This window comes from Vulpes lagopus, chromosome 6, assembly GCF_018345385.1.
Source record: "Vulpes lagopus strain Blue_001 chromosome 6, ASM1834538v1, whole genome shotgun sequence".
NCBI lineage: Eukaryota > Metazoa > Chordata > Mammalia > Carnivora > Canidae > Vulpes > Vulpes lagopus.
This window is the reverse complement of record NC_054829.1, coordinates 61705364-61718395: the sequence shown is the minus strand read 5'-3', so window position 1 is coordinate 61718395 and position 13032 is coordinate 61705364. Positions and strand designations below refer to the sequence as shown.

The window sequence follows — 13032 nt, the reverse complement described above, 5'->3', positions numbered from 1 at the left end:
AGGTTTTATAGCTAATTTACAGTTGCCTACAATCGTAATGCATGATTGAATTAATGACAATCCTGTAACAAAAACACTAATGACATTTGTTGTTCACGTTTCTTTTAGAATATAATCATGGGGATTGTAGAGTGAGTTAAGCTTTCGACCTAATGTCTTTCTTTCCTTCCACTTTTATGACTCTGAGATAAAAACTTTTTTTTTTGTTTTGATCAAGGATGATAAGTTTTCTCTGCTGCAGGTTTCTAAAAGTGGAAGTTAATGTTCTAAAATGTATGTACACATTGTGAATATGTATATGGCTCAAAAGCATAAAAAGCGAAATATATTAAACTCCAACATACTTGTTATCCTGCATTCCGGTTGACTGTAGAGAACCTCTAGTCATGTCTATCTGTTTTTGATGCCTCTACAGAATAACTGCCCAGCATCCTCTGCCCAACCAATCAGAATGTAGGAAAATCTACAGATATGACGGAATCTACTGTGAATCTACCTACCAGAAGTATGTTGAAATCTTTGTGAGTCTTCCTTCTGGCTCGTGCATCAGTGCTTGTGGTTGCCAGCTATTCAGAAAATATCCTTGCATTGAAACCTTATATTTCTCTAATATAGTGGGGAAAAAAAACAACCAAACCAAACAAAAACAACCAACAAAATTTGCCTTTGAAATCAACACAGAAAAAAAAATGTCTATTCTTTTGAAATTGTGGTCTAAAAGTTTTTAAAAATGACTATATTAAAGCTCTTAGGTAAGCTTCTTTATATTGCAATAAACAAGTACTTATATGCAAGAGAATCTCGGCAAAATACATTGCACAGGTGCTACGCATCTTAGGGATTTGAAAGGTGTGTTATGTATAAATTAGCTGTCACTTTTTTTCAATCCTGTAATGGAATGATGAGTTGTAATTTGCATAATCCTTTAAGAAGTCAAATTATACTGTCATGTAGCAGACTTAACATGCTAGCTAAGATTTCAGAGCTTTGCAGCTAATTACTATGTACCTTACAGGACAGTTAAATTGAAGTTGAGTCCTCTGCCTTTGCTGCCATTTGCTTTGTCCATTACTTAACAGAATCTGCACTGTTGGTAATGAGGTGTTGCTGCTATCACTGAAGTAAACGCTCGGCTCTGGAAAGGAAAGGCATTTCAGTGTATCAGAGCTTTGACTTGTGTTGCTTTGACTAAGAAGGAAGTTTTTGTTTTTTTTTTAAAACAATAGTCTAAATTGGAGTCTTCCCAAAAGGATAAAATTTTATGCTTTCCATAAAAGTTATGGAATATTGACTGAAGCAACAGTAACCTTTAATTAAATAAGTTATTCTATAGAAAATATGAAGTAAGGTAAACCTAGTTCCACTAAAGGCATCAGACCTTCCAGATAGACTTTGTGAATATACTTTGGTGTGTTTTTTGTCTAAAGACTCTTCCTTTGTAGTGGAGTTCCATTATTGAAAAAAAAAAAAAAAACCCTTTTTCCTTAAAAATCCTTTTCGAAAACAAGCTGGTGAGTTCTATATTCATTTACTCCTCCAGTTGGTTGTAGAGAATTTTCTTTCATGGTTTCCATTTTACAGTCAGCAAATTCTGGAGCCAGTGAAGGGACACAAAATGGATACCAGATGGAGCAGAGACTCTTCTCTGTATCTTTGCTATTTATTTTTCTTTGACTTTATTTCTTGATATTCTGTTGCCTAGACAGAATTTCTCATCAGAATTGGTATGATTAAAATGCAAAATTGTTACTGATCATACTTTTTGAAAAATTCTTGTTATCTGTAAGTCATCCTTATTGTGGCTCATAGTGGTCAGGTTTCTAGGACTTGCTAGTGATTTTGTGGCTCTGTTGTGATTCATGGAAACCTGAAGAAACTTTTTGCTGTATAAGAAGGGGGTCCTTTAAGGACCATCTGAAAGCAGCAGTTAACTGTTGACCATTCAAGTAATTGGAGGCCAACAGCCAACTGTTGTTCACTTGTAATTAAGCAAATTTCAAGTGTCTGAAATCATCATCAGCATAGAGGTGGAGCCTTGTCAGTTTAAAGCTGGGAACTTGGATGAGGTCACTAGGAATTCAGCCCACAGTGTGGCTACCTTTCTAACTGTAGGTATCATCCCAAGGGCTGGAGTTTTTTTGTTTTTTTAAAAGGATTTGTGTTATTTGTAGTCAAGGTAGACACAGTAGGCAGCGCAGCTGTGACTGCCAGGGAAAGTCACTAGGGGGATATTCATAACAAGGAAATATTGGCAAATAAATGATGAAGAAGGGGAGGAAATCCCCAAGATGTTAAATTGGAGCACTGTCACTGAGATGATTAATGGTGTTGTGTATTTAGTGAGGATGCTTATCTAGATTGTCTTGAAACTATAGTGTACATTTCATAGCACCTATAAGAAAAGCATGTGGTGCATGAACACACTGAAAAGTCCGTGGATTCAGATTTTATTTTCCTGAGTGAGTACTTTCTTCAACTTCGTCTTTGGCTTCTGGCTATCAGGAAGCTGATGGTAATGTATGTTACATAGAAATATGTATATTTTATATAATAATAGTTGGCATTTGTGTAGTTTCCTTAGGGTTGAAAATATTTTCGAAAAAGATGGGTACTTTTCTAACACTATTGAGGGGTGAATAGTATCAATAATAGGGAAATGGTGGTTGCTCAGATTTCCTTTCTAGGTAAACTGGCAGAGTTGTTCATAGGGCTATGATAGATAAAAGACCAAACTTTTATCACTGATGAGGTCAGTTCTCTGTCAATTTCTGGTAAAGGGGTTGGTGGTCCTGGAAGGCACTCTAGCTTTCAGTTTTAAGCCATGATAATCCTGATTCTGTTTAATGAATTATCGCTTGCCTTTAAGGATCTTTTGTCAGTGACTGCAGGGGCACCATTGGGCAGTTACTTAACTTTCTTGGGTCTCAATAATTACTACTAGACATAGGGATAGATACAGACTAATGACAATTTTATCTTCAATGAGCTTAGTCTGTTTTAGCACTGTTTCAATTTTGCGGGCCCTCCCCAAATAGTGGGATAGAAGTCCAATTTAGTGGATCAAGATCAGAATTTAAAAAAAAAAATAGAAAAGAATAAAAAACTATAGTGCATTGTACTTAATGAGTGTGTGTTTTATCTTGTGAGGCTTCTGTTTTTGTTTAATGTGTGTATGTAAATGTACATAAAACATTTGTGTCAATGGGGTAGACCCTGAGATAAAACATTTGTGTTTTATATCTGAAAAAGATTGAGAGCTTCTGTAATAGAGTTGGTAGGTAAGTGTATAAACATAATAAGAATGGGTGTTACGTCATTGCGTTCAGGATACAGGGGGTTATAAAGAAAGAAATGGTCTGAAATGAAAAGGCTGCCCTATCTCTTCTATCAGAATGTGCTGGTGCCGACTTGCATGGGCCCAGGAGAATCATTGTATACACATCTTTCCCATTCTGTGATCCCTGACCTCATGTTAGTAACTGGAAATTGGGCAAAGTATTCGCACTATGGAAATTGGAAAGTGCTTCAAATCAGGTGCCCTCCTATCCCAACGAGTTGTTAAATATTTACCAGCACATCACTGTTCTTGATCCTTTCAACTGCAATTCTGTGGTTTTAGAATTGTGATTTTTTTTTTTTACATTTTAAAACGTGGGATTTAGATGTTATTGGGATTAATTAAATAATTTTTAGTAATATTGAAAATTTAAAGTACACAGGAATATAAAACCTGTGGTTAATTCAAAATGTCTATAATTTAGAGTTTTAAAATGGTAGTTATTCTAAGTTCTTATATTAAATATTTATGACATGGCCAACTAAAATTGTAGTCTGTGATAATTTTCTTGGCAAAGGGTAGGGTTTTCAAACACACTAACCATATTGTAAATATTTGACAAATTTTTTGTTATTTTGATAAGTGCTGAAACAGAACTCAGTCCTCTTTCTCCATTTTTCAAGATGTCTTTAAGTTGGCAATAATATCTCTGGATTTTAGTGAGTTCACCTGTAAAACAGTGGATTTGATTGGGAGATGCCACAGTTCTTTGCAATTAAAACAATTGTCTTATTTGTTTTCTCCATATTCAAGCAAAAGTGTGGAGAGTCTGAAAAAAAGAGACCACCCTTTTCAAAATAATTATAACTTTAAACTTCTAAATAAAAGCAAGAAAATATTTGAGTTGGAGGAAATGACATTTCCATGGACACGAGATGGAATTTTATCACAGAATACAGTGGCAGTCACTTGGGTTAAATATGTGATGGTGAGAAAAGATAACTGGGAAGGAGTAAACTGAGTAAGGCCTTGTAGAGCCTCGAAGCTTGTCACAGTTTGGCCCTGTGGTCTGACAGTATTGTAGCTGGGTTCAAGAACAACGATTTCACTAATATTTAGAGAAGATGGAGTCTGAGGAGTCTGGGGAGACTGGAGCTTAAATGACTGTTTGGTGACCACATGCTGTGCTGTTGTAGGAATTCCTTCAGTACCCTAAATTTTATTTTTATTTTTTTTTTAATTTTTATTTACTTATGATAGTCACAGAGAGAGAGGCAGAGACACAGACAGAGGGAGAAGCAGGCTCCATGCACCGGGAGCCTGATGTGGGATTCGATCCCGGGTCTCCAGGATCGCGCCCTGGGCCAAAGGCAGGCGCCAAACCGCTGCGCCACCCAGGGATCCCAGTACCCTAAATTTTAAAGAGCTTTCACCCCAAGTTCCTCCTCTCCAAGATTAAGAAGGTGTTTGTCCTCGACTAGACAGCTGTTACCTATAGAGAAGGAAAGGGCCATTGGCCAAATTGGGAGAGTTGTCCAGGCCCCTTTACCTCCATCAAATTCATTCCTTCTTGGTACCTGGTGAGTGTTTCCTGTCCAGGCCTTTGCCAGAGGCACTTTTGTCATAACCCTCATTGCAGATCAGGTGTTGTTCACAGATAATGTTACTCTTCTCAGGGCCATTTGCATTTTAATAGGCAACTCTGAGTGAAAGAATTCAAGCAAAAAAGGGAGTTCTCCAATGGAATAATGTCAGGCACCTAGACAGGGATTGGAAATATTAATTTTGGGCTGGAAAAGGAGAGGGAATGTTTTCTTTCTTTCCTGAAAAGAAGAAACCCAGAATGAGGGTGCTCTCCTGCTCAGTATATCGTAAGGCTGGCTTTGGCCAAGAAGCGTGGGTTTGGAAGTGGACAAACCAGACTCCAAAAAGAGGAAATTAACGAGGTCCACAGACAAGAAGAGAACGAATAAAGAAGTAACTCCCCAGTCTTTATCAGCTGCGTTGTGCCAGACAGAGTGCTAACCAGTTGCACGTGTTCTCCCAATTAAGGAGAACAAGACAGGTTCCTTGTCAGGCAGGCTGCTGGGGGGATAGATGGTCACCTGTACTGACTGGGAGGGAAAGGTCAAGGAGGCTCTAGCCGCAGCAGCAGTGAATTTTTCTGGCTGTTTAACCTGATTGATTGATTGCAATTATACAGACCCCACACCCCCTCCCCTGCCATTGGAATAATTTATGCCAGTTGTAGTTGGATCAGTAAATAACAAAGAATTGAGAAAAGAGAAATATACAATGAACTTCATAAAGAGCTCTAATAGAATCTGCATGTTAAACAGACATTGAACTTCGTAGCAAGAACTGCTTCAAGCCTTTCAACATCCAAATGAATTCTAATTTCCACATCATGCCTTTCAGACCTCAGCATGGTTTCTGGTGGTTTCTCCCAGTTAATTTTAGCATCACACCAAAGATTTTTGCCTGTAAATGACTTGAAGTGGTATACTTTGGTAATGTGGATGGTATATTATTTAGGGCTAGTGCCAGGCTAGCTTAAAAAGGAGCTAATTTATTCATTCATTTAACAACTATATTTTGATCTTCACCCATGGGTCAGGTGTTGTTCTGCATAAACTGATTTAGAGGTGACTAAGAAAACCTTTGCCCTGCAGAAGCCTAGAAGACTGATGTGAACAAGTAATTGGGATTCTGTGTAAGAGCTATCTTACTATGAAAGGGTGTGTGTGAGTTTAAACAGTGGAGGTAGGTGATCTTCACAGAGGAGATTTTGATTTGGGGGAGAGATTTTGATTGCTTGAGGTACTGATTTGAGCCCAAAGACAGGTATTTCTGGCATAAGAAATTGCAGATGGCATGTGTCAGGAGTGGAGGGCGCAATAAGGGTGATAGGACTTGAGGCTGGAGAAGGGGAAGCTGAGTCATTGGGGTGGACTGCCATCCTGGGCGAACCCTGGAGAAGCTTTCAGAAAAAGGAGATTGTGGTGGAGACTGCAAGTCAGAAAACCGCTCTGTAAATTGCTTAGCCCTGACAGGCAGGAAACCTATAAGAGTGGCCCACCATCTCAGCCTCTCTTTGTTGGGAAACTCCTCTCATGTGCTTTGCATGGAGAATGTGCAGTCATGCTGTGTTTGTTAGTTTGAAGCTATTTTTGACTTCTAAACATCTTGTAGGACACTACCAGTATGAAAACCAGTTAAGGCCTGTCTATAACTTCATTACTTTTCCTGGTTTGAGGTACTCCATATTTGCCTCTTTCCTCCCAGATCACTTATAACTCAAGATAAACTAATGGTAGAGAGTAAAAATAATGGACAGGCACAGGAGACATGACTTAAAATGAAAGAATATTAATTGGCTTTACCTGAGTGTATATTTTCATGATGAGAGAAGTGCCTGTCTCGATTTTTAAAAAATAATTGGCTACTGACACACCTGAAGTATGTATAAGAACTCTCTAGAAACTTGAGAAGGCAAAGGTCAAGGTGAGAGGAATAGAGCTACAATGAACCTTTTGTATGTGTGCTGTTGAACTACAGTGTTCAAAATCACTCACAGTGGTTTCAGAGAGAGACCAGGAGACTCCTGTGCTTGTGCCCAGGTCTTAAAAAATAATACAGCAAACTTAAAGTTATATATACACTATGGTTTTAATAAATTCTCACCTTAAGAACAGCTTGTTCTGTGTGTTCTGTGTAAAGGTGTCTTGAGTGAATTTTTGGACTTAGTTTATGCATTAGAGTGGAAAAATTATGCTTTAGTCTTGGTGAGCACGTATTTTAAGAGATCCACAGGTTCACACAATAGTATTTAATCCTTGCTAGAGGTAGTTAAACCTCCTGGAAATGGATCAGAGTTTGATCCTCACCCCATAATGATTAGATCTGGGACTGTGGCTAAGTTTCTTAACTCGTAATGCTCCGGTTTTCTCACTTCTAAAATGGGGTAAGAATGAAAATGATCTGATAGCTGTTTTGGAGAATCAGTGGGTGAATGCCTTGACATTTTAAAAAATATTCATGATAAGTTGGTACTTAGTATGATTTTTTTTTTTAACCACCATTTTGCAGATAACAGGGGTCTTAAGCGAGCTGGACCAGTGCACTCAAGGTTAAGAAGGCAGGATAAGGTGAAATTGAGTTTAGCATCACCAAATGATTGCTCACTGGACCAATCTGCTCTCCCATCCCCTTACCTGTTGTTGTAAATTAAGTTTTATTAGACCACAACATACCCATCCACTTCTACATTGCCTGTGACTGTTTTTGTGTTAGTGGCAGGGTTGAGTAGTGCTGACAGAGACCATATGGTCCAGTCTCAAATGTTCACTATGTGGCCCTTGACAAAAAATTTGACTCTGCATTAAACCTCAGTCTGTTTGACTTAGAGCATAAGGCCCACACCATAAAACACTGGTGCTTGGCATAGAAGTTCTCACTAAATGAATACTTCTTTGTTCCTCCTTTAACTTAAGGTACAAGTGTTCATATCAAAGAACTCATGTCAAAAAAAACTCATGTCTGCAAAATAGAAATAGTAAACATTCACCTTCCAGTGGGGTGAGCCATTGTGGCTGTGGAAATGCTGAATTCCTAAAACAACACCTCCTGAATTCTGTATTCTATCTGCCACTTGTTACTATGCTTTATATAATGTAACTTGCAAGAAAGAATTTCCGTCTTCAAAACATTCAAAGTAAAGTACATACTTAAAGGGAATAATTCTGAACTTCAATGAATATTCAGAATGGGGTAAATTAACCTCCAACAGAAATTTTCTTATTCCTTGGAAATTTAGAAAATCTTCCTCATGAAAAATAAAATGTGGAATCCCCACTTTTTGAGCAATAGATCATAATACTATATAAACAGTGTGTTTATAGTAGGGAAAAATGCCATAGGATTTATCTTTTCATGACAAGATTTATAATTTATAGATTTTAAAAGATTTTTATAGATCTATAATACCTTTCCTAATAGTTTTCCCAAGAAGAAAGGGATGAGGTTATGATTTCAACTTGACCCTACTCAGAACTTTTATTTCCATGCATTGGTCTATTATTGGTTCTGGGAACTCCCTGTCCTCTGTTCAGTAAATGACCTCAGGTTTGGATTTGTGTTATTTTGGAGCTTAGGGAGCACACTGTGCATCCTGTCAACTTGTATTGGGGAGATAATCTTAGAATTTCTTTTGACTAAGCCCACTGCCATGACTTTGGGTTAGTGAATGGGCAGATTCTTACATTAGTTTTATTTTCTCTTGGGATAGCTGAATATTCTTCAGAAAGGTGCAATACATTTTCATTCTGGAACACTTGGAAAATGCAGATAAACATAGAGGAAAACTACAACTTTTGTAGTTGTGCCGCCCATAGATAACCACTGTTCATAACTTTGGGTCTATATATAATTGGGTTGATAAGCATGTCTGACAGGTATCTACATATATAGGCATTTTGTCATGCATTTGTCCTGAAGTTGTCTCAGCTAGGAAGCTTCTGGGGCCATGTTCTAACTGGTACACAAGCAGCTTATTTAAGGGAAGCTAGAAGCTGTAGGGTCACCTTCCATTTAGAAACCATGTTTTGCAGAGATGTCCCTTCGTGAAATTTTTTTTTTCCTGTTGCAGTTTGTATATTCCTTCTCAACTTCTATCAGCTTCTTGTTGGGGAAACTTCTTGTGCTTGGTGGCAGGGGAGAGAGCATTCCAGCAGGAACCAGTGATGTTAGTGGCATTAGTGACTGAAATCTTCAGCAGAAAAATTCCTTCCCTACCATCTCAATTTGCTTTTTATCTAGTACTTCATCATTTAGAAATAGTTTTGAAAATTAGAAGATGAAACAAATGGTGAGAAGGGTGTGGTAGGTTGTAGTAACAAGGCTTTTTAAGATTAGAACATGTACATGTGTAAGAAGTAACTGCTGGATGATGAGATGGAGTTTTCTGGTCACTTTACACATTCTCACATGCCACATCTACATCATTATTGAGGTTGCTTATAAAGTGAGTTCTATTTATTGTGTTCAGCACTGAGCTATTTTGCTCTGGTTTTCAAAACAGAAAAACCTGGGTCTTGGGAGAATTTTGGTTCAAAGGCCAGCATGTAAGGAAAGCGTTCTTGGGTGATTTTTTTCTATTGTCAAACGTGAGACCTTTGTGATGCCCTTAGCAGGGTGAGGATTCTTTGGAATTGACTGTTTGAGATTTATGTGATTAAATAGATGATCACTACATCCTACTTAAAACCTAATTGGCCTTCCCTCCCTTCCTCTCAGACCAGTTATAAAAGAATCTCAGCAATAAATGCTAAATGCAGTGGTATCTATATATTTGATTATGTAACGAGCCTCACTCTTTGCCTTTTCTTACTAGGTACCAATGAGGAGAGTCCGGTTTCTTGCACTAGCATTTGTCCTCACTTGCATTTCAACCAACATAAGCTTTCATAACAGCATCTTTTCTCGACTGTTTCCTGTCAGGGGTACTCAGAGCAAATCAGAGCCAATCGCATGCCTTGACCTTGAAACCAGGAGGTACAGGGTGTTCTTGAGGATTGTCCTCTTCTCTACTTCCACTAATGAAACTTTTTTAGGAGTGAAATGGAGTCTGTATGGTGCATTCAGGCATGGAACCTCCTGTCTTGTGTGCTTTAAACACCAGCTGGATTTCCTGGTGAAGAACATGTTTGCAGTAATCATGGGGAGGTCTTTGTTCACTTCCAGAAAAGGAGCATGATTTTCTAGTGACTACCTAACTGCTTGATGGCTTGAAAGGGGAAAAATAAGCAACAGCTTGGATTCTCATCTCCCTGGAGAAATTCATCATGTGTCCTAAGTCTTGAATTAATAATGGTGAAAGCAGTGACATTCATGTCACCATGTTTTTAAAAGAAGAGGTTTGGAGACTTATCCAGTGGGGAGGATAGTGAAGGGTAGGGGGACTTCTTGAGCTCTTATAAAATTGATGATCAATAAATTCATCTGATAGTGGGATTGTTTACCCTCTTTTCTGAATTCTGCTTTTAAGACCTAGAAATAAATTTGTGAGGCTGGTAGGAATAAATAAAGCTGATTTTAAAAAATATTTACTGTACTTGTGAAATGTCTTGGGGAAGGGAAGACTAGAAAACTAGAATTATGGGCTGGCAGATTTTAAGTAGAATACATTTTTACAAGAATCTAGTGGCAAGTTTGGTTCACTTATACCACATACACCTTTATTGGCTCTCTTCAGGAGGAGTTTGCCAGACACAAATGATTGCTGTGATATAGTGTTTTCACAACTTCAGGCTCTGAGCTATAGAGAATGAATACAGCTGAATTTATTCTTCCATCCACAGGAAATACTCACAGAAGGTGAGATCTTCCATTGTGATACAAAATTGATCTTCTGTGAACAACATAAGTTTTAACTCTTGACAGTGAAGTTGTGGTTGAGTTTCACCATTCCTGCTTCTGTGTTGGCTGGTTTTCTGTATGCAGGGAGATAGAGGAGGCTGACATCAGGAGAGAAGTAACCTGTTCCAACTCTAGTGTTCTGTGGTCTCTAGGCATTGTTGTAATTGACCTTCACATCCATATTTGAAGCTATTAGGTAATATTCTCATTTGGCACTAAAGAAAATGAAGGCACAGAGCTTGGGTGGCTGCTCAACTTACATAGCTAATAAGGTTTAATCTGATGACTGTTCATGACAGAACACAACAGGTCAGTGTGGCCCAGCAGTTCCACTTTCAATTGGATGAAGTGGCCGTTTGGAGCAGGATGATACTAGTCCATAAGAAACATCCACTGTACAAGAGTAGTTTGTTGAAATCTAGTTCTGTAGAAGAACAAGACCCTGAGGAACTTAAAGCCTCATCTATAGAAAAGAATAAGTATGCTGTATCTGAATGCTAATTGTTTAATGGCCTTTGTATGCATACCTGTATATTCTCCAGTAGGGGGACAATTAGATCTGCCCTTTGCAGGATAAGGACAGATGAAATTTCCAGTTATCACACAAAAGTAGATGAGTCCCAAGTTTTCATCTTCAGTCCTACCTCTTTGCCAACTTGAGTTTTGTATTTCCAAATGACTTGAGGTTTCTACTTGTGGTTTGCTTGACCTCAGCGTACACATGTAATGGTCAGCAAATTTGCAGGCACTTCTATAGACATTGCCAATTAATCCTTTTTTTTTTTTTTTGCCAATTAATCCTTACAGCAACCCAGTGAACTGTTTTTATCTTTCTCTATGAAAACAAAACAAAACCCAACACTAAACAAAAACCCTTTGAGTCCTAGATGTTAAGTGATACGAACACTTTCACACAGCTGTCACGGGGTAGGGCCTGCCTGAAGAGTGTGACCTTACTCATTTCCCAGTATGGGGTTCCCTCTACGACTGTGCAGCCATTCCCCCAAAACAGAGCTCTGTGTTTTCCTTAAAATTATCCTCTCCTACCCTGTACTACTTAAACTTTATCCTAATTTTTGTAGTCATTGAGGCTTGCTCTTGGACTCTTGTCCTCTTGTCTCCAATAGTCTGTTTTTAGCATTATTTCTTGTAAAACACCAAACCAAAACCAAAAAACTTACCTTCTGTTCCCACCTCCTTGACCTAAATTATTTTGTGCCTAGCTTGTTACAGTCTTCTGTTTAGTTGTCTTATCTCCTATCTCCTTCAAATTAAGATAAATGATAGAGTTCTCCTGTATATGAAGTACTGTGCAAGGGAATGCAAAAGTATCTTTTCGGACCACCCTATATTTACCAGATTAAAATCCTGTTCAAAGTCCTTAATGGTTCCATCTTACTGTATGGTGTCTATCGTCTTAGTGTTCAAGACCCACTGGTCTTGAGCCAATCTGTCTTCCCTTTCCCCCCAACTAGGGTACCTCTCACCAGAAGTTCTCTCTGCTCCTATGAGCCATGTCCACTTAATCTTGGCAGGCACAACACACACAGACTGACTCTGTGCTTCAGTATTATCCACAGTGTTTCTCTCTTTTCTTAATTCAGCATATTTATTTTGGTACCTTCTACCCAGGAACTATTGTGTTGGGATAGTGAACTAAGACCAGAATCTTCTTTCCTCAGAGTTGGAGGGCATTAGAGACTGATAGTAAATAGTTAAAGTTACAAACTGAGAATACGATATTGTCTATGCAGTCGTGGTCAGTGCTGTGGAACAAAAATGGAAAAGGTTAAGAAGGAATTAGGAGTTCCGGGTGAAGAGGAGTGTGTTATGGTTTCAAGTAGGTGCAACCCCATTTAAGATGATGACATTTGAGGGGATCCCTGGGTGGCTCAGTGGTTTAGTGCCTGCCTTCGGCCCAGGTGTGATCCTAGAGTCCTGGGATCGAGTCCTACATCAGGCTCCCTGCATGGATCCTGCTTCTCCCTCTGCCTGTGTCTCTGCCTCTCTGTCTCTCTCATGAATAAATAAAATCTTAAATGACATTTGAATAAAGACTGCTAGGAAGTGAGGTGGTTAGGCCCAGATAGCCCTGGGGAAATTTCTCCAGGCAGAGTGAGCACCTGCCATAAAGGCCCAGAAGCTGAAGCACTTTTGCCACTTTTGAAGATTGTGGGGAGGCTGGTGCAGTGGGTCAGAAAGAGCAAGGACTCTGGCTAGATGCAGGGAGGAGGGGTCATGGGGGCCACCACATAGGACCCTGGTAAGGCCTTTGGCCTTTCAGCCTCCACCGGAAATGGGGCCTTGGGAGGATTGGGACTTGAAAACTAATGGGATCT

The 13032-nt window shown here is 38.8% G+C and overlaps 1 protein-coding gene across 5 annotated transcripts in view; it reads left to right on the top strand.

Moving 5' to 3' along the window:
* The window catches only part of NPAS3 (neuronal PAS domain protein 3), an 841567-nt gene that overhangs the window by 112395 nt on the left and 716140 nt on the right, over positions 1–13032 (top strand). Inside the window, exon 2 of one of the 5 annotated variants that reach the window (XM_041759627.1) lies at positions 416–505. The exons of the other annotated variants lie outside the window; for them this stretch is intronic. Coding sequence (XP_041615561.1) covers positions 416–505 — 90 coding nt within the window. The remainder of the gene's footprint in view (positions 1–415; positions 506–13032) is intronic. 5 annotated transcript variants of the gene reach the window in all.